A 22,906-nucleotide genomic window follows, 5' to 3' on the forward strand; every position below is an offset into this window, starting at 1 on the left:
AGAGACTGATACTGTTGCTCTCAAAGGGATCATTCGCTTTCTTTACACAGCTAACTTTCTTTCATATTTTAGAAAGAGGGGAAAAAAAGACTACTGTTGTTGTTGTTTCCAACTTTATGTGAGAAAGGAGGCTGTGAGGCTCTTCTTTCTCCAGCCAAAGGGGGGAATCTGTCACGTGCTACCAGGAGGTAGTCCCTCCTTGAAGGGCAGAAAGACGGAGAACTCTAAGGGTCAAAAGTAAGCTACAAGGAGTAGTGACTCCTGCCTCGGAGCTGCCAGTAAACAACATCACAGTACTGAAAAACGCCTTTCCAAGTAGGAAAACCCAGCACACAGTGACGGAAGCACACTTAGGACAGGATATCTTCAGGGTCAGGGTCCGCTTTCATTACTCAACCAGTGTTAGTTATGAAGCTATGGTGTTTGGCGTTTTAAAGAAAGAAAAAGTATCCTAACACCAAAGCAGCTGAGACACATACACAACAGCAGAACAGGGTAAGGTCTTTGTAGACATTCGGAATCATATCCTCTCTGGACCCGGGGAGAAATGAGATCTGCCTGGAAGGGAGACGCCAGTGGAACCTTCACTGAGGAGCTGTTTCTACCCTGTCAGTACCAAAGGGAGTCTGGAAAGGACTGGTCGAGACAGGTATCTAAGAATGGGGGAGGGCAATTGTAAACATGTGAAAGGAGAAAGGAGAGTGTGTTACGTTGGCTTAGATCAAAGCCGAGTTAGTACAAAGCCAGCTGTACAATGAAAGATGTTCCTAAAGATTCGCACTCAAACCCTAGGCCATCAGTGTCTCCGTATGGTGAAAGGTGCTTGGGTTTTTATTCTAAAGAGGGAGTCATGTGAGAATTCTACTGTGTAGGAGAAGCATAAGAGCTTGTCCTTTACTAGTAGAACCTGGAACCAGCTCTTCTTGACCAAGGCAAGGATGCTGTAAGCGTGCGGAAAGGCTAGGAAGGAAAGAGCTGGTAACAGAAAAATCAAGTTCAGCCCTGAGGGTAGAGAGGTGCCTACTGAATAGGGCAAGCTGGAGGAAGTGGGCGGACACAGCTAGAGGAAGGCGGAGTCAGAGTGAGAGCAGGACAAAGAAGAACAACTCAAGCCCTCATTCTAGTCTCTTCCCATTCCGTGTGAACAAAGACAGTGCAGACCACCCTCCCACTGGCCTAACATTTCTCATAAGAGGGTAACAAGCCAGATAGCAGATTAGGATGTAAGATGCCTAGAAATCCCTCCTATGCTAAGGAGCAAGATTTCATCACTAACTGGTGGAGGTGAACAGACACCCCATTCTGAAGCAGGGTGATTTAGCTTCCCCAAAAGGTTGGGTGTAGGGACTAGGTTCTACAGCAAAGAGGATCAGAAGTCGTAAACTGGACAGTATTATTAGAATGTCTCACCCAAGACGACACGGCAAGAATAAAGTCTCCAGATCTGAGGATGGACCAGGAAGACCCCAGAAAAGCCCTGCTCTACACTGGGATGCTTTCTCACCACATAGGAACCGGAGAAGAGAGAAACCTGCCGTGTGCCTCTCCTGAAAAGAGACAAAAATGAGCAGGCAGCTTAGACTCTTTCCTATAGCCTCTGTCCCACTGTGTTTTGAGAAAAGAAGGCCGAACCTACAGACAAAAAGGGTCTGGCCAATAATCGTAACCCACTATCCTTCCCAAGTTGCAAAGGGGGAACAGGCAGAAAAGGACTCAAAGCCCAAAGGTCCGGGGGAAAATGTCTAGTTAGGCAAAAGACAACCAAAGGAAAGCGTGTCTCACATCTTTTAGGAGTAAGCAAGATGCTTAAAATCAAATCTAGGTGCCAAGCTGCTACTTGTTTTGTTTTTTCTTTCCCTTTAAAGTGATTTTCCCAGTTAATGCACACGTGTGTGCGTGTGTGTGTGTGTGTGTGTGTGCAGCCATACACACAATAATGTATAATATTTAGCAATATGAGAGCTTCTGAAACTTGTATCATTAGACCATTTTGTTATTATGTGAACCTCACATACTACATTTACACAAACGTAGGCAGCTATGATGTCACTGGGTGATATAGTCTTACTGGGACACCACTGCATATGCAGACATCACTGATACATCATTACGTGGCGCATGACTGCGTATGAAAAAAGGTCCCAAATTTAGGAAAAAGTCCATCCAAACTGCAGCCTGAGCCAACCCGCTTCCCCATACCTTATGAGGAGTTGGTAAACCTAAAAGGGAATACTGTCTGACTAAAGCCAGACAACTGGCCCCTTAAGAGCACATTTATAATTTATTTATGGCTTAATATTTTCCACCGATAGGGTTAATAAATCATGTTTCCATTCGACTGGTTTTTCTCTGCTGTATGAATTTCTCTATTTTGATACGAGATCTTAACATGTTTTATTTTGCTTGTCCTTTTTCCAGTTCATTTTTGCAGCTACAGAGAGAAATTTATTAGTCTGTATTGCCGCCTTTCTGCTGTTGTGGAGCTGGACGCTCTGAATACCCAACAGTCCCTGAGGGAAGCGATCTCAGACAGCGAGGTTGCCGCTGCCAAACAAAGACACCAGCAAGTGTTAGACTTCATTCAGGTAACACGGCTGTTCCTGGGATAATGACGGAAGAGGCAGGGAGCACAGGGTGAGAGAGCAGCTACCGGAGGCCGACAAGGGCACATGCTATGCCAACAGCCTGTGGATCTGGCGGAAGGTGGGGTTGGGGCGCACTGAGTTTTCGGCAAAGGCTTAGCAGTGAATTGCAGGTAAATCGCAGCCGTCCGGAGGACTGTATCAACCACTGCGGTCAGCAGCAGAGAATGGTCCAAATACTGTGCTGCCCCACTAATGCAATGACGGTTCCAAGAAGGAAAAAAAAAAGCCAGCATAGAATGTTCTCAGTATCTCAGAGAACAAGAAAACAAGACAGTCTGCCAGTTTGTCCTAACCCGGATCCAGCTAGATCATTCATGGTCTGGACTGCTTTAATGTGTGGTTACTGAGGTGAGAAAATGTATTCCTTGCCTGGTGTGAGGGTGCACAGCTGAGATGCCAGCATTTGGGAAGACTATAAAGGAGGAGGATTAAAGTTCAAGGCTAGCCTCGGCACAAAGTGAGTCCCAGACCAGCTTTTGAGGCAAAGTGAAATCGTGTCTTTAAAATGTATGTATTTGCATGTGTTTGTGTCAATGTCTGTGTGTGTGTGTGTGTGTGTGTGTGTGTGAAAGAAAGGCAGAGAGGGAGGGAGAGAGAGAGAGAGAGAGAGAGAGAGAGAGAGAGAGAGAGAGAGAATATGAAAACTACGTTCCTTGTCCACGATGGCACTTCAAGATTGATAAAGATAGCACAAACCAGCAGTCTAGAAAATTGAACCTAGCCTGCAATTGTCTCTAAATGCCATATCCAAATCTTATCTATCAGTTACCCAACTCACAAAGTAAGTTCAAAAGTAATGGTTCCATGATAAACATCAATATTATGTGCCTTCCATCCATTTTTTTAGAGATAATTAACTATTCAGGTATCAAGCACTATAATGAGAGATACAAAGTTGGAATAGCTGTGACCTTAAACTTTTTAAAATTCATTAAGGTAGACAGGAAGTGCCTTAAGTATTATTCTTAAAGTATGTTAGGTAGCAAAAGAGAAATACCAGAAAAGAAAGGGGTTTCTATGTCAACACAAAGAAATAAGCCTTGACTTTCACTTGTGGGCAGTAGGAAAGATGCCATGAAAGGACCCCATGGCATCTGAGCTGGGGCTGTGGGACAGGCTAGATTGCACAGCACAGGAGCAGAATGAACGTTCTGCATCCAGAGAGAACATAATAAGTAGACAGGGCAGACAGGCAGGAAAATGGGCTCTGGAAAATAAAACGGTGTCAAGGTGGTTGGGGCATGAGCTGAATGTTGGGTGACTGGAAAAGACTGACAAATGGAACGAGAATGAAAAACACAAATAAGAACAGATCAGAGAACCATACCAAAGGCCACAGTAAGGAATTCGCACTTAATTCTGTACCTAAGCCTCAGCTTTGGAGAAAGAGCAAGCTTCTCATAGTTCTATGGGACGTATTGGAGCAAGGAGGCCATGCCATACTGGCTGTTCACTGTAAGAATGCCCTCTGCTTGGCCCTATTCGTTAAATAGTTGGCTGTCTCTCTGGAATTGAAGGAAAGAACTAAAGGTAAGGAACCAGATTAGATCAGAAGCTCCAGCAACTATCCAAACAAGAGTAAAAGGAACTCAATAGAAGGAAACACTGTGAGCTTGAGGCTTGAAAAATAAGTCCCCTAGGCTGGTGTAAAGTGCTTACCTGGGAGAATGAGGCCCTGAGAACTTACATAAGAAAGCCAGGGCATGCATAAGACACACTCTTGTAACCCCAATGCTGGGAAGGCATGGACAGGAAGACCTCTGGTGCTCAATGCCCAGCCGAGGCTTCCTGGTGAGCTCTGAAACAATGAGAGACCCCTGTGTTGAAAAACAGAGTAGACTGTGTTCCTGAGGCACCCTGAAGGTTGTCCCCTGACCTCTGCATACATGTATGCATACACACACACACACCCATAAACACAAACACATGTGTGCACAGACACACACACTCCCCATTTCCTAATCATTTGTGAAAAGATAGTCATGATAAGATGAGCATGGAATTCTACACCTTCAATCCCAGGAGACAGAAGCAGAATAATCTCTGTAAAATCAAGGCCAGTTTGGTCTACAGAGAGAATTCTAAGCTACCCAGGGCTACATAGCAAGACTCTATCTTCCAAAGGGGGGGTTGATAATAATAGTCATACATACTAACTACACAATAAATTGTATATTCATTCATTAAGAAAAGTAGTACAGGGCCAAGCAAGGCAAGGCATGCCTGTAATTCCAGTCCTTAGGAAGTAGACTTAGAGGGATCCATAGTTCAAGGTCATCCTTAGCTACATAGTGAGTTCAAGGTCAGAGCTAGAGGAGACCAAGTCTTTAAAAATAAACAATAAAAAGCTAGAAGTAAAAGTCCTTTGAAATATAAAAATGAGAGGAATGAAGATTTGGTAGTATTTAGAAAAAAAAACATTACTAAGCAGTAGAATCACCCTATTTTCCTCATTTATAAATGAAGGCGACTCTCAGACCAAAGAAGTAGCTTTTCAGGAAGTTGCTCAATCTCTCCACGTGAGATTTAGAATTTTAAAACATTTACCCCATTTATTTCATTTCCAGTAGAGAACAGATGCTGATGATGGAAACAGAGCAGGAAAAAGAAGGGTACAAGATAAGAAAGACTCTTTCTCTCTCTCTCTCTCTCTGAGTGTGTGTGTGTGTGTGTGTGTGTGTGTGTGTGTGTGTGTGTGTAATATGTGCACACGAGTATGTAGGCGTGCATACCTGTGTATACACAGAAGTCAGAAGGCTCGGGAGATGTCGAGTGCTCTGCTCGTCCCTCTGAGACAGGGTCTCTCACAGAACATGGAGCTAGCCATTTTTCAGCAAGGCTAGCAGCCGGCAAATCCCACCAATCTTTGTGTTTCTGAAGACCCCTCCCTCCGAGCCCTACTCGGCACTGAAGTTGTCAGAGAGTGCACACGGCCACATCCAGCTCTTTATGTGGGACCTGGGATCCAAGCTCAGGTCTTTGTGCTTGCACGACAGGTGCTCTGACTCCCTGAGTGGCCACTCCAGTCCTCTACTTATCTTTCCAGTCCAGTGCCATAATGAAGCCAGGCTTGTTAATGCAGACATGTAATCCAGAACTAGAGAGGCTGAGACAGGAGGACTGAGAGTTCAAGACTAGCCTGGGGTACACGAGAAGTTCAAGGCCAGTCTGGCTCACATAGAGAGGCACTGTTTAGTAATAATAGGCCAGAAGTCAAGAGGCATGTCTCTTAGTTCTGAAGCATCCAGCATTCTGTTTGATCTGGAGGTTGGAGGGAGGGCTTGTTTCTCTTATCTGCAATGGTAGGATTGAACTAGAGGAAGTCTCAGGTTCTAGTCACCTCTAACAGTTTTAGGACCTACAACCAGAAACATCTTAAAGAAACACTCTACTAACCATGCCTTGGGTTGTATCTCCTGCCTTTTTCAGCTTCAGCATCCCTAAATTGCATTCGTCCAATGAGGACACTACCTTTCTTTAGTCTGTGGCAGTCTTGAACCCTCCCAGAATTCCTGGCTCTATGCTTCTTTCTCACTTAGCTTTGAGTTCAACTGCCTCTTTTCTTGTTCCTTCTGATCACATCCTTAAGTGGTCTGAATAATGGCAGGCCAGGCCAAGAATTTTTCAAAGTTCTTGCCTGCTCTGGACTCCTATAAGCACACAGACTTGGATAAAAGTCAGTTGCCAACATGTTAAAAATTAACTTCTAGAGTAGGGTAATTCCAGACCATCTACCTGGATCCACAGCCTTCGGCATGCTACCCTTGATATGAGCAACCTCACAACAGACAACTCAGTGTCCTAGCTCCCCTTACCTGTGTCGACTGCTTAGACCCCCCACCCCAAACTTGACAGCAAGCTGCAGCCACTTACCCATTGGTGTTCACAGCGCAGCCCACCCTACACCGGAACCAGAACCTGCAGAGGCCGCTGCCAGTTCCATCTACATCTAAGACAGCGTTACTACACAAACGAAACATTGTAAAGAACAGGGGAGTCTGTGTAAATACAGCTAGGAAAAGAAGCCAAGGAGTGTAGCCAAAACGGGAAGGCCTGGGCTAGGGGAGGCACAGAAAACTCACAGATAAGGTATACAGGCTTTATAGACAGTACATGCGGTAGAAATGGCAACGTGTGTGAAGAAAGGAGAGAGGGAGGGAGAGAGAGAGAGAGAGAGAGAGAGAGAGAGAGAGAGAGAGAGAGAGAGAGAGAGAGAACGAAGAAAAGTCAAAGCATGAAGACCTAAGGCTTAGCAAACTTTGAGCTGTTAAAGCCAAAAGGGCAATTAGGCCATAATTTATATACTGTAATGCTTCAAATGCGCCTAAGCCGTAATAGAAACACAGCTCATTAAATATAGCCAATCCATCATCCCCTCGAGCACCTTGTGGCTGCGCTGTGAGAAAGCCAATCACCTTTACATTTTAATAAAAATATTATCTTGCCTGGGCACAGAGCAAGGGTATAATTTATAGGATGAAAACCGAAGTTTGTAAAGAGCAGGGTGAGAAATGGATGCAGAACCTTTAATCAACAGACGCGGGCGGTTCACAGCCGCCCGTTTGAAAAGCATGTCAGCAAGTCTTCAGAAGCTGAATTTGGACCTTAAAATCAGGGGGATTATGTTGTCAGTTGCTTTTAGATCAACAGTAGAAGGGTGAAATAAGTGGAAATTGGGCTTCTTTGGGGGCTACTTAGCGAGGTTTCATTAAACTCAAGCCGCAGGCCTCCCTGAACCAAGGGCACGGTTAGTTTTCTCCAGTTAGGCCCTCTCCACCTCACTACCGAGAACTAAGCGAGCACTGCTTCATTCTGCTCTATCCATGCTTAGCATAGAGTGGAACACCTTTATCTAAGAAGAACAAGTGGCTTGCCATGAAAAACTCACACCGGTTTAAAAGTTACCACCAAGTGGTTGGCTTAGAGTGCCAGCACTCTATTCTAGGTGTTGGAGAGCGGAAGTTCAAAATTCCCATGGGTAGAGCTTCACTCCTCAGGGACTCCAGGGAAGAGTCCACTCTTTGCCTCCCCCAGATTCGGGTGGGGGGTGTGCACATTCCTTAGCTCTCGTCCATCTCTGCTTTTGTGGCTGCCTCTTCCCTTCTGCCAAGTCTTCCTTTGCAAGCAAGTCCTTAAGAGGACATTAGTCGCAGAACTTGGGGCTCCCACAGACGATGCAGGGCGAACCCTCCCTTCACAATCCTTAACAACCTCAGCTTTGCCATGGGAGGCAATCCTCCCTTTCTTATCATATAAGGTAATAATCACAGGTACCGAGGAGTAGGAGTTGGGGAATCTTTTAGGAATTTACGTTCCGCCCACTGAAATACTCCAGATTGGCATCATAGAACTAAAAACGTTATGCTATTGACTGATTTGCAGAGTACACTTACCCACATGCCCTAAATCCTTCCAAAAACCCAAGAGTAGGGCTGTGTAACCACCCCATCCCTTCGTCCACTCTGCTAGCATCCCCTGAGCAGCTACTTGAAGAAAAATACAAAAACACAGTTCCTGTCCTTGACAGGCGCTCTAAAAAAGTTATCCACAACCATGTGGTCCCTCTGAAATATCTTTGAGACCACTGTACACTGAATATGAATGGCCAATAAAAGCCAGCTGAGAAAGTAACTGTTTCATCAGGAAAATACATGTGTATCTCACCTGAGAGTCCCGACTTGGCACTACCTCATGAACTTCCCAGTTTCCTCTCATCTCTCCCCTTATCGTGACTTAAAGCCCCTGCCTGGGCCTGGCTGCTGTGGAACTTCTTGCCCAGCTAAGGGAGTGAACAAACCCTGGGCCTCCATCTCCTGCTTTCAAGGCCAGCCCTGCATACTCTGCTAAGGCCAATCCAAGGGCCGCAGGGAACTAGAAGGCAAGGGGAAATGACCCCCAAACACACAGTTTTGCTCACTTGCTCATGTTAGCCTGCTCTCTCAGTGAACACGACAGTGAATGCCAGAGCTCCAAAATCTATTCTGTGGTAGGCTTGTTGATACTTTTTTAAGTATATGGTTAAATGTAAAGATCTAAGAAGAAATTTTGAAAATAAACACTGAGTGACACCTAATCTTTAAAACCTCTGCAGTAAGGGACACTTAATACACCATTATTCTTACAATGAACACCTTCTACCTAAAGGTAGTGGCACCAACTTCTGAGTGTTTTCCAAAAAGAATGCTAAAGTATTAGAGTTGGGCATTACCTTAGCTATTGCATAGTTAAATGTCCTCAATTTACAACTGGGAAATGAACACAAACAGATCAACACTTCGCCAAGGTACCCAGTGAAATCAGATGTAAAGCCAACCGCAAGCTTCAGGTTCCCAAGAACCTGTGTTGTCTGTGGTCTCTTACTGGGATGCGGGACAGCCAGGAAGCTCATGGCCAGTGCTCATGGTGATCTGAAGAGCACCTGTCACCTACAGTGAAAGACAAAAATGAGGGACTTTTAAACCCCTAGCCACTACTATTGTATTTTATAATGAAAATGTCACTAAAACCACTACAGTAACCCTGACATCAAAGTGATGCTGATCTAGAATGTGTTGGCATGAGAGTGTTTACATTTTTTAACAAGAGCTTTTGAAAACTGCATTAGACTTTGCAAGCATTCGCTTTATATATACAATGGTAGTAAGTTTAGTATATAAAGTTACATCTTTCCCAGGACCCAGGTACAAGCATTCTGAAGTTCATAGATCATTGGCATCACATCACCTCTCCAATACTATGTGTTCCATTACACAGGGAGAGAAAATAGGGCTTTATGCATGTGAGCAAAGTACTCTACAGCGTTGTAGAGACTCTCAGACCGCCATCCTGCTCAGTCATCCCAGCAGCCTCTTGGGTATTCATCTGTAGTTTACAAAGCGAGTAAGGCTCAAACCAATGCCGTAGAAACCAATAGTATGGAAAATGGTTCATCTTAGACTCTCTCGAAAATGTATTTTTTTTAAAAGTCTTTCACCATTTTATTCCAAAGCAAACAGACGAAGTCTGGCGTGAAATGAGGTGGATCATGGATGCCCTACAGTACGCAAGATACAAGCATCCCGTCTTTGGCTTGCCCATCACTAAGCTGCTAGACTCCTCCCACGAGCAGAATCTAAAGAAGATCAGTTCTACATCATCTCATATAGACTGTCTTCCATCAACATCCCCATCCCCAGAGACGCACAGAAGAAAGGCAATGAGCGGTAAGATCTAAAGCCCTTTGGCTTGGCCGCCAGATTCTCAGCCCTGTCTTCGCTGATGATGCTCGTTGTGGGATGCATTGGCTCTAACAAGTGGTAAAGATGTTATTCAGGGGGATCAGAAAGCATAAAAGAAATAAAAGCAGAACCACAGATGGGTAGGGGATTAGGGCAATAACACGAGATTGCTTTAGTTGGGGGTAGGGAATATCAGATCAGTGCTGGTCCATACACCCAAGATACAGAAGGGCACAGAGCAAGAACGGAAGTCCAGAAGTTTCAAAGGGGAACTGCTGCAGTTTCAGGTAAGGAAATCATCCTAGACTCTGGTTCCATCTGAGGCAAGAGTTGAGGGTACACCCCCACACACATATCATCTTCTTGAGCGGGAAGGGAGGAAGAGAAAAATCTTGGATAAACTAACTAGAATCCTGAAACTAAAGTCAAGTCAGATAGTCACGGGCATGATGGTCTAAGAAACAAGCTGAAAGAAATGCCACACAGTGCGCCTTAGGAATTAAGACTGTGATTATGTGGCAAATACTATTAGCATATACCATATTGGGATAACACAGATTTCTACAAAGTATCTTTGTGCTTCTAGGCAGATTAAAAGGACATGAATATAAGCAATACTATATAATCCTCTTCCTTGGAGCAGGTTAAATCCAGTGTCATTTTTCTAGTCAATAAAAACAGTGGCCGTCCAAAGCACCGTTATTAATTCTACATCTTAAAACCACTTCAATATTATAATCTCCGTAATATTACTTTTAGTGAACAGTTCTGGTTTATAGGCTTGTCCCATAGGGGGCAGCATGGTGCAGCAGAAAGAGCCTGGGCTTAGAAACCAAAGCCCTGTATTCAAATTCCAATTTTGTTTTCCGAGCTGCATGTGCTTGAACAGATTAGTACATCTCAGCGTTCGTTTCTGTATATGTGAAATTAGAACAGTGATACCCACACCTTACAGAATCATTTGTGAGAGAAACAAACTATCGCAGACACATGACACGGATAGGAAATAGAAATGTCATATCTAACGTCATCGTCTTAACATCAAACCACTAATAGGGATGTGTGCCTTTTCTTCAAGCAGGTCTGCATGTGCCCCTGTTTTTAAAATCTCAATCTCTAAAAGTCAAAACCTGGCAAGTGGTAAACTTGAGAAGCAGCTAATTTTTATTACCAAAGAAGTCTATGATTTACCAACTAATTCAGCAAAGTAATTACTTCAATAGTTTCTAGGCTGTGTTGTTTGCTTGTTTGTTTGTTTGTTTACTAATTTGCCCTGGCCTTGGGGATACAAATCAACTAGCATCTCTGCCAGAAGCTGGGCTTATGGGAGGTTTAGACGCTGACATGAAACAGCACTGTAACTGCCTATGGGGTACAGAGGAGATTGGGGCCATTAACCCACACGACCAAAGCCGGAGGTGACAGAAGCCAGTTCTGAGCAAGCAATAAGTGGAAGAGGAAAGAGAGCTTCGTGTGCAAGAGAAGCTGACTACCCTGTGTTGTACATCATCACTACAGCCGGCCTGGCTGATGGTCAGGAATTCCAACCACTTGTTCTTTTCATCCATTTGAAAAAAAAAAATAGACACTGTTGCCTACCATGTGGCAGCAGACACTGTTTTGAGGAACCAGAAGATAATGAAAAGGCAATGTCTCTACTCCTATGTAACTCAGTCTAGAAGGAATGGCAAGGAAAATATAAATAAAGAAATGAATAGCAGACCCCTAAAGCTTCAATGCAGAACACACAACAGTAACTGACGAGGCCACACAGGGGGGTGGTGAATTCTGGGACGAACAGCAGAGACCCGCTCGAGGAGGTGACATCTTAACTCACCCCAGGACGTGACAAAACTCTGGAGTTAGAGTTTTCTAAACAGCAAAATAGCAAAGGGCCTTAAGGTACGTTGGAAGAAAAGCCAAGCACCTGGGCCACAGGAAGTGAGAGGAAGAATCGGAAGGGACAGGGAGCCACACCAGGCAGGGTCCTGGGGGTCTTGCTATCAAGGCTGGATTGTGACAGCAGAAGGCCACCAGAAACCATAAGCAAGGATCAATACGATCTGAGCTACCCTTAAAATTAAATCTCACTATTGTATAAAAATAAATGAACAGGGGAAGTATGAAAAGTAGGGAGATTGGGAAGCTAATAAACAAGGAAGAAACTGAATTTTCTGGATTGGACGTTTCAGGGTTTCACAATGCTATTTACAAAAAAAAAGGAAAGAGATAAGAGAGAAAATAAGCTTGACTAGTTGGACGTATTAAATACGAATTGCTTTGAATATTTCCACAAAAATAACATTCATGGAAAAAAATACAATGTAAAGATGTACAATATCTGCCACTCAGAAAAGATCACTGGGCTAATAAATACTAACACAGATTTAAGATACTGATAATACATAGATTATGTCTGAAGTGATAAAAATACATGAGATTCCCTAGAGAGTGTATGTAAAACAGGAAAAGAAACACTGTGGAAGGTACCCTATGATGTGGATCAGCAAGACATCTTAGATTAAGAAGGAACAACCAGAGACAGAACAATCAGACACACTACACACACACACACACAACACACACACACACACAAACCAAAAAAAAAAAACCAGTGTCACCAGAAAAAAAAGAGAGAAGCATGTCAAATGATGGAGCAAAGCTAAATAAAACAACCGTACTGGTTTGCTTTTTCCAGCAAGAAAGTCATCAGTAACCTTGATGAGAGCAGTTTGTGGAGGAAGAGAGAGAGAAGTTGAACATCAGTAGATCAGGGATAAACGGGAGGTGACGAAGTAGGACACACTCTAAAGTCTTGGCCGTGAAAGAGAAGACAAAAAGGCAGCAAATAGACAGAGAAGTGGAAGGTTGAAAGTCACTTTCAAAGCAAGAAAGGCATGCTCTCCAACCTTCCACTGTTTACATAATCCTACAAACAGCTTTCCCTTCTATTTCCACCTTCGCAGCTCATCTGCTCTCTCTGTTCACAGAATTTCCCCAGTGTTTAATCTTCTCGTAAGCCACAGGGTCCCAAGTGGGCTCCTCCTAGACTGCATGAGGGTGGCCTCCTCTATGCCCTAGAAATGCCAGGCTCTCACATTGGCCTAAGGATGGATTACACACACTCTCCCTGCTGGGAGGAGCTGCCCAATGGCATTCGGATTTTATTATTAACTTAAAATGTGAGTGATCATCATTCTGTTTCTTAAAATATAATTCTCTCTTGGGTCCATTTATTTCTCTGAAGCCAAAATTCCTTGGGCTGTGAAACACAAAAGACATGGAAAGCAGAAAATGACAAATAGACCCTATGGACAGGAACTCACTGCTGAGCCTGAGGAAGAAACGGCACCCTGTCTCTCACAAAGGCAGAAGCACTTGAGTGCAGTGGGATCTGTCCCTGTAAACCCTGTCCTCTCCATAAGTGTAACCACTTTGAGTTGTTTGGAAATCACTTGTGAATGGGGAAAAATCCAATTTAGACAAACATCCCCCCCACTGGGCTACTCCCAGAGCTAAGTTCACAGCATAGTTCCTTTCTATGTGGGAAGAGCTTACTCAACTTCTAAGGCGGCTGCTGGAAATATAGAGCCGATCACAAATTTTCCTCCTGGTGCCAGCCCAAGATTCTGTCCTAGAGCTGTTGAGTATGTGGGATGTGTTTGTGCAAATCTGTTTAGCATGAGAAGAGGGAATAGAACTCTAATTTCCCAATTCTCTGCGGTTTTTTCAAACAAAAAGAACTCTTCTGAGTCCATTAAAGTTAAGCATCTCCCAAGGACCCAAGGGAGAAAGCTGGCTCCCAGAAAAGGCAGTCCAAGGCAGGGAGTAGGGAGATTTGGTCCATCAGATGGGCATTTGTCTCCCCTCCTTTCCGAGGGCACAGTGTCTCAGGAAGCAACATCCCGTTCCCTCTCAACACTGATGCTTTTCCTGGTGACCCATGGGTGAGGCAAGAGTGAAGGCCGGGTGTTGTTTTCTTCAGAGCATCCCAATCTTCCAAATATAGAACTTCCTGACAACCTTTCCCCAAAAGAGGTCAGGAACAATAAGGCATCAACCAAATAGTCCAGAAATTCAATAGGAATCTTGAAGTATTATTTCTCTTGGGAAATCAAAAAATGAACTAAACTACCTAAGGCTTGATGTATCAATACATATTTTTCACTTAAAATTATTTTAAATTTTATTAAACACATGGAAATAGATCCAGTAAGGCATATATGCTTATATATGGATTGTGATATATTACAAGTAGATATAGATTTTAGGGAAATATGATCTAATGTTCCTTTATTTCTGTATTGCCATTAACACCACTACCTCCCACCTTTAAAAAAAAGCAATAACTTTATTTAACTATTCTTTCCAGAAATGTCATCTCCCCCATAACACTCTCAAGACCCACAGCAGCTTCACTGTGCTGTTGTTGGCCTGACCCAGAGACCAGGAGTTGCAACACCCATCACAATGGCAAGAAAACCAAGCTTCCTAAGCCAGCACTAATAGTATAGGCAGCCTTTCATCCAGCAGCTCCAGGTCAAGCAGAGAGAAAACGCAGCTCCTACCAGTGCTGGCCTGCCCACTGCCCTCCAAGGGAAAGTGGGGAGCACCACCAGCTTGGCTAATTCAAGCTGGGCAAAGCGCCTGCCATGATTAATGGAGCATATGGCCGGGATCTAGGGAGGGAAGCTGCGCTCGGCATTCTTTTCCAAGAAGGGAGGAAGTTGTAGTGGCCTAAGTCCTTGGAAACTCTCCTGGGTGCCCTAGATGCATCCTGAAGACTCTCCCAGCCTATCCTGGGAGGGCTATACCACCCCAAGCAAGAAGTTCCACTAAGTCTTCTAGTAAATAACCCAACTGTTATGCCAGTAAAATATTAAGATCCAATCCTACTAGAATAGCATTCCCCATATACTTAACACTCCATTCTCTGGTTCTCTATACCTCCTTCCTAGGCTACTACAAATACTAACTAAATCTTCTCTTCATTTACCTCCTTACCTCCCATACTGTAGAAGCCACACAGCAAGTTAGATTGTTTGCTAATGCTCTATTTAATAGTTAGGTAAAGCAGTGCCAAGCACCATGCAGAAAAGCACTCCTGTTCACCAGAAGAATTCTCATAGGCAAATCTTGAAGTATATTTTAATACTCGTGTACAATCTTCATTAATATTCTACATACCTCGATAATATTGATACTTTCTGTCTATATGGCACTTTAAATATGTTTAACTCATCTTTTTAATCTATGTAACACCTGTGGAAGATAAGCAACCTAACCACCTCCATGCTACTGACAAGGTTCAAACAAGCTAAGTAATTTGCTCAAAATTACATACGCAGTAAGAAACAAGGCAAGCGTCCAGCCAATGTTGGTGTCTTCTTTGTCGATTGTTCTCTCTGCTATATGTGGGTAGAGTCGTGGTTCAAGTATCACCGAAGATAAAGAAATGGTGTGAGTGGTTGTCTTCATGAAGTCTTAAGGCAGACCTGATAAATTAGGTCTTTTCAGGATGCTTTCAAAGGAGCTGCTTTTCCGAAACAATCAGTCTCCCTCAATCTCACTGCTCTTTCTGCCCCTAGGTTTCAATACGCATCCCAGTTTCACTCCAACTCAATGTACTTCCCATGCAAGAGGCTAATATAAGGATGACTAAGACGCAATCTACTACAGTGGCTCTCAACCTTCCTAATGCTGCAGCCCTTTAATACAGTTCCTCATGTTGTGGGGACCCCCAACCATAAAATTATTTCCTTGCTACTCCAGAACTGTAATGTTGCTACTATTATGAGTCGTACTGAAAATACCTGATAGGAAGGGTATCTGTGGGGGTCATGACCTACAGGTTGAGAACCACCTAACTAACGGAAAGGGCCTCATGCTCTGGTCAATGCCATGTTCAGATGAGATGACGTGGAAAACATAGAAGACTCTACATATCCTTCTGCTTACCTTGCTCCTTAAGTGGTTCCTTCACTGAACGAAATAAAAAACTTACTGAGCAGAGATAAGTAAGACAGGGTGCATGCTCTCTTTAGGGTTTATAGCCCAAAGAATTGAGAGAAATATGAGAGTGGATTGCTTATCACAAAACTTTGTAAGTGAAGCAACACAGGTATAAATAAAATTCGCTGAAGGCTAAGAGAACTGAGCAACTAACGCCACCGGAGGGAGCTGGTACGGGCCCTCCCTAGAGACTAGATCTTTCAAAATGGCCCACCACTGGCCATTTAAAATGTCGGCTTCTCTGGGGTGCGTTCTCCGCCCCTTAGTGTTTCATCTGCACACTGAAGGCTGAAAGTACAGCCCATGACACTGGAGAGGTAGCTCAGTAGCACTTGGAGCTCTGGCAGAGAACCAGAACTCAGTTCCCAGCACCCGTGTAAGTTGGCTCACAAAAACCTAAACCTCTAGCTCCAGGGAGCCAGTGCCCTCTTTAGCCTCATCTGGCACCTGTGTACACATTCACATATACATACACAAACATATAGAAAAGAGATAAATCTTTTTTGAGGACAAATTACTCTTGTCAAGTACTTGACTTACTACCTAGAAATAGAAAGACATTGTCAAGTTCCTCAGGGACCACTTCTTGTTATATTTATTTTATTATCTGTTTCTGGTAGATTAAATCGTGACACCCCCTCCCCCCCAAAAAAAAGACATGTGTTAACCTTTGCATCCCAGTAGTGTGGCCATATTAAAAAAAAATCTTGCAGATATAACTAACTATATTAAGATAAGATCATTCTGAACGATCTGGTCCCTTAACCTATAACAAGAGTCCTCATAAGAAACAGAAGACATGAACATTGAGGAAAGGCTATGAGACAATAAAAGCATGAAGAATGTTACCAGAAGCCAGAAGAAGCAAGAAACCATCCTTCTCGCCTTTCAGATCCATCAGATGGAATGTGGTCCTGCTAACACCCTGAGTTTGAGCTTGGGCTTCTAGAGCTATGAGAGATACATCTTGATTCTCTAAAGTCATCTAGTGCTGCAATTGCTATAGCAGCAACAAGAAAACCAATACAAGACTCCATTGCCAGGAACTTAACTAATACAATTCTGGATCAGTAACTTAGATGATAACTAGATCCCTGATATCAGGACACCTCCAAAGAAACCCATGAAAATTCTTAAGTGGAAAGCAGTCTCTGGGGAAGCATGAATCTGTATTTGGGTAACTATTCTGTCATTGATCAGACATATAAGTTGTAAAACTTAATAAGCTTAAGCTTCAGTATTTTCATTGGCAAGATGAGAAAAACAAGCATTATTAAAGATTTTATGTGACAAGGCATTATAGAGGACTCACAGTAAAAATAAAGTAAATACCAGATAGTGTTATTACTAACAGGATATAAACAAATGCATCAAGACAGCTTCACTAACCATAGAGGAAGGGAAAGAAATTCAACTAAAGTCAACTACTAATTCTCAGCATGGATCTTATTTCAAACCCAGTTTCATGTAGTAATAAGGCTGTTAGTTTATTCCCGGCAGCTCAGACCAGAAATAATCACACAGAAACTATATTAATTACATCCTTGCTTGGCCAATTACTTAAGTATATTGCTAGCTAGCTCTTAAATATAGAATTAACCCATCTCCATTATTTTATATTTTGCTACAAGATCGTAGCCTGTCTCCAATGGCTCCATGGCTTCTCTCTGACTCTGCCTCCTTTCTCCCAGCATTCAGTTTGGTTTTCCCTGCCTATCTAAGATCTGCCCTATCAACAGGCCAAGGCAGTTTCTATTAACCAACAGTATTCACAGCAGATAGAGGGGAATCCCACATCACCTCCCCTTTTCTGTTTAAATGAAAAGGAAGGTTTTAGCTTTAACATAGTAAAATTACATATAACAAAACAGGTATCAAGCAAGAATTACAGTTACAACATTTGTGTCTACTTTATCTTTTATCACAACTAAGGAAAACTATAATTGTAACTATTCTTCAACTCCATCAAAGACTCCAGAAGGATATAATATTACCTAAGGAAACAGGAAGCACATTGTAAGCAACTTCCAAAACTCTAGAATTGACAGAGACATCTCACTGCCTGGATAGCCACCCAAAGTTCTTCTGTACCATTGGAACATCCATTGTCAGCCTGCAGGCCCATAGTATCTGGCAGACTTTTCCATAAAGCAGGAAATTTCCAAGAAAGGTCCACCTATATTGGCAGTTTTTCAGTCACTCTCCTCTGCAGAATAACTGGCAGACTCTTCCATGAAGCAGGAACCCTGAAGGACCATTTAACCTTTAGGCAAGTTCAGCAGTCATTTCTCTGCAGGTCCTGCATGTCCAGTTCATCAATCCAGGCAAGAGCAGTTTCTTGCCCAAATGTCTAGTAAACTCTATAAGGAGCCTCTTCAGTGCCCATCTTCCTCTTGAAGTAGATTGGTACAGCCAGGAGCAGGTGTCTCACTGTCCTGGAAAGTCCTAAGTTCTTAAACATCTTAAATGCCATATTCTAAAGGTCTCTGAAGGATTTGAAGAATAACTATCTAACTTTATATATCTATAGATCTAGAAAACCTAACTAACATGACTACAAGCTTGAGTATTATAGCTGATTATCTATTATCCTATTTTTCTTAATTATACATTACATTTTTAAATGAGACGCATAAACACAATACCTTAATCAAGAGCAGAAATATACATATAACAAAATTGACCTTAAATTTGAATCAATAAATCCATACCAATGCAAATCTCTATAGCATATCCCCCTTTAAATGTAAAGAAATATTTATAAACAATATTTGGGAATTTGGGCATAGTTCTCTAGACTACTTCCTGCTGATTGGGGGTACTGTTAATCAGATCTTTCATGATGTATCTCATGTGCTAGGGTCATCTCAGTCAGAAGTTGGACAAAGAAATTTTTGGGAGGGTGTTCACTGCAACATTTCAGGGGCTCTTGGTTCATCAAACCATATTAGTCTGGAAGCAATCCACAGGTTCTCATCCTCTGTGGAAACAAAAGAACAACCTCTTTTCCAAAGCAATCTATCCTTAGATCCATATTTTGAAATCAAGATACCTTTAATGTGTGTGTGTGTGTTGGTTTAGCTTAGCAGTCCATACAATGAAATGTCCCTTTGTACTTAGCTCTTTCAGTCAAAAAAATTCAAAGAAAACACAATAATATTCATAATCCAGACTATCTGTGAATTTTCCATCTCTTAGCACACTACAAGCAAACAGCAAGAAGCTGTGTTATACTCTGTATTTTGTGTCTAGAATTCCTTTTCAAGCTCTCTCAGGTTTTTAAGTGGATTTTAGTTGACCACGTTGGCACCAATTTGTTTTTAAGGAGGCCACTTGTTGGTTTCTGGCCACCCAGCAGCTCAGACCCTAAATAACCACACAGATACTATATTAATTAAATCACTGCTTGGCTAATTAGCTCTAGCTTCTTATTGGCTAACTCTTACATCTTAACCCATTTCTATTAATCTGTATATCACCATGTGGGGGTGGCTTACCAGCTAATGTTCTGGCCTCTGTGTCTGACAGGGCTACATGGCTTCTCTCCTGACTCTGCCTCCTTTCTCCCAGCATTCAGTTTAGTTTTCCCCACCTATCTAAGTTCTGCTCTATCAACAGGCCAAGATAGTTTCTTTATTCATCAATGGTATTCACAGCATACAGAGGGGAATCCCACATCAGTTTCAGATCTTCAGTTAATTTCTCTTCCTAAGCCCTAGGTATCATCAGAAAGGAGAATAATTATAGGTTCCTGTTACCTCCAGTGCCTGATTTTCCCCCATTAAAAATCAGAAAAAGTAATGTCTAAACTTTTTTTTTTTTAACAGTATGGCTGGTGATACAACTCGGCAGTAGAGTACTTGCTTAATATGTACAAGGCCCTGCATTCAATAACCAGCACCAAAAAAGGAAAGAAAAGAAAAAAGAAAAAAAGATGGAACTCACTCAGTCTAAGCCTTTATTCTTTTCTCTTTTAATGCACATGTACACACACACACACACACACACACACACACACACACACACACACACCTCCTTATACTTACCCATTTTCTTTCCTAATCGTTTGTCTCTGAAAACAGCATAATTCTTCCACCTCTAAAAAACACTACACCAACAGTGATTCTCACAACCCTGATCTACTCTCTTCTTTATAATCATCAGTCTCACCAATCATATCTTCGACCATGCCCTCTCCAGCCATGCTTTCTTCCACATACCCACAAGTACCATCCTTCAACCTCCCTACCTCACCAGGTTCCCACTTAGTCTCCTGGATACTCTGGTCATCATGCAAACTCAACTTGTCCCAAATCAAATTCACCATCCTCTCCATTGCCCAACCTAAGATGGAACTCACTCGATCTAGCAACATTGAGGCAGCATGAATGTCTTCTCCTAGTTATCTGGGACACTCTTCCCTGGGACTCCCCTGATCACTAAGATCTCATACAGATTCCCAGATACATACAGAGATGCTGGCTCTGGCCATCCCGTCAAAAAGAATCTCCCTCCCAAGTTACCCTTCAGCTAAAATCCAGTATCACTTTGTTCTTTGTATTCTGCAGAGTTCATGTTTTCTTGACTTATTTGTTGTCTGAGTCACACACTGTTAGATGCTTTCAAACAGTCCTAAACTGTCTGCCAGAAACTCATGCTCAATAATCATATCACGAGCACCTTCCCTGCACCTCTTCTTCCTCCATACAACACTGCTGCCCAGCTCCACAGCCTGAGCAGAAAATTATCAAGGGATCATCAGCCTCAACCTCGCTGTCCTCTGAGCTCCCCCCGCCTCTCTGTTGTTTCATGCTTTACCTGATACATAACTACCCTGCATCACACTTCTGTCTTGTCCATTCTTCCAAACCCTTCAATAACTATCCTTTGGCTATATAAAACGTGGAGCAAGCTTCTTATCTAAGCAGCCCATCTTCTCTGCCACCTGCCTCTTACATTAGATTCTCTTACAAATTTGTTTTGGAATAATTAGCCACACGGGATCACAGAAAGTTCCTGTATCTCCTCCCTCAACCCCCATATTAACAATTTACACAACACTTGTACATTATCAAAAGAAGAAAACAGACATAACCCACTCAGCAAGTCTAGATTTCACCAGTTACACAAATGTTCACTAAGGATATCTACGTATCCACACGTGACATGGCTTCACATGTACAGTTTGGCAGAGTTCTATCACAAATTTGGCACTGGATAACTACCACCATGATCATGATACTCAACTCTAACCTTACCACAAAATTCTGTTGTCCTTTCATATAGCCTTCTGCCTCCCATCCCTCCCCTTGGCAACCCACAATCTGTTCTTCATCTCTATGTTCTATCATACTTATTATGCATATGGAATTCTTTCTTTTTATTAATGAGAAGTATTCCATATTATGGGTGTGCCACAATTTAGCCATTTATTCATTCATTCATTGAAGGACATACTGCCAGTTTACAGTGTTTACTACCAATAAATCTATTGTGGATATTTGTGTACAAACAAGCCTTAACTTTAAAAAACCCTTTTTGAGACCTTGTAAGTATGCAGTTGTTGGCCCATCCATTGTAGCCTCGGATCTCCCAATTCCATTCTTGCTCCCAATACTCTCGAATGAACTTATCTATACTATTTTCATTTTTCCCTTTTATAATCCTGTTGTCATTCCAGGTATGTTTATTTTAAAAACCTGCCTTGAGTTGCTTTTAGAAAGTGGATAAAGAAATAAATTAATATAAAAAAAAGAATAGACAGTGAGAGAAGAAAAAAGTAAATAGAAGATGGTTTATTAACTTTGCCCCAATAAGATGTCAACTCTTTCCCCTTCGAACCCACGTGTTATTTACTACACTTCTCTAATAAAACTATTTCTGTCACAGTCCTCTGAATGCATCCTTGCCTCCTGCTTCCACTAAACAGTGAACTCCCAGGAAACAGATGTACTGACTTCTTAGAAATTGTAGATCCACTGTGTACCAAATACAAATGTTCCACAACTTCCCGTGGAGTTATGTTCCAGAAAGTCCATCATATGTTAAAAATAAAATAACTCAAATCAGCCTTTAATACACCTAACTTACTAAGAGATGTATCAAGTCGCCTATAGTCAGGGTGGGACTCAAAATATAGCCCATGCCCACTTAATACCATGAGATGATATAAACAAATGAAGGAGTAAGGGAGGGGTTAATTCTAGCTGAAGAGTCTCTAATACCAAAAAGTAATGACACTGATTTCCCAACAAAATAAACTCTATCCTTGTACTTTTCGATATCCTTGTAATAATCATGTCTAAATTTCTCCAGGAACAGACTAACTTTAACACAGTAACTTTGTGACTTTATTTTGTTGATGCCTGTTGAATCTTGTACTCAGAAAGGCATTCCTGAATATGGGCCCCCTGCAGAACTCAACAAGTGAACTATTTTCCTTTCCGTAGGTTTCCGTGGCTGTCGGTCTCCCTCCCACAGCATCCCCAACCACTGCCACCAATCACACTGCATTGAACAACTTGTAAAATGCCTGCATGTACATCCGGGGATATCCAAAAAAGGACTTACGAGAACAAATGATATGCACAGTTTTTAACATACTCTGCCAAATTAAATCCCAAAGAGCCAAATCAATTTAGATTCCTCATCATTACATGAGAGTTCTTGAGTTTTCACAGATCAATAACCTACAAGATTGTTGCTCTGATGTTTTTGAAAGTCTTATGGGTAAAAAATGCCTCTTTGTTCAACACTTCCTTTCCTAATTACGATCTGAATTGAAGATAGCATAGTAATGTGTTAGTTCACCTTTTGTAGCAGTTATTCTTCCCAAGATTGGTTCTTACCATCTGCCCATTTTCATTGTCTTCTGGTTTACAGTTACAAAGCATTTATATCAGATTTATCAATCACTTCTCTAGCATTCTAGAGTGTGTCTTATTTAAAAACACCTTCCCACATAAAATTACAAATATATTATTTCCTAATATTCTGGGATTTTATTATTATAGTTTAACCATGTAGAATTTA

General features: G+C 42.2%; 1 protein-coding gene across 1 annotated transcript in view; it reads left to right on the plus strand.

Annotated features, from left to right (window-relative positions):
- Positions 1–22,906, plus strand: part of Ankfn1 (ankyrin repeat and fibronectin type III domain containing 1) — a 371,750-nt gene that overhangs the window by 345,338 nt on the left and 3,506 nt on the right. Inside the window, exons 18-19 of the mRNA XM_075991135.1 lie at positions 2,419–2,585; positions 9,634–9,847. Of these exons, the coding sequence (XP_075847250.1) occupies positions 2,419–2,585; positions 9,634–9,847 (381 nt within the window). The remainder of the gene's footprint in view (positions 1–2,418; positions 2,586–9,633; positions 9,848–22,906) is intronic.

The sequence above is a fragment of the Microtus pennsylvanicus genome, chromosome 11 (assembly GCF_037038515.1).
Source record: "Microtus pennsylvanicus isolate mMicPen1 chromosome 11, mMicPen1.hap1, whole genome shotgun sequence".
Lineage (NCBI taxonomy): Eukaryota > Metazoa > Chordata > Mammalia > Rodentia > Cricetidae > Microtus > Microtus pennsylvanicus.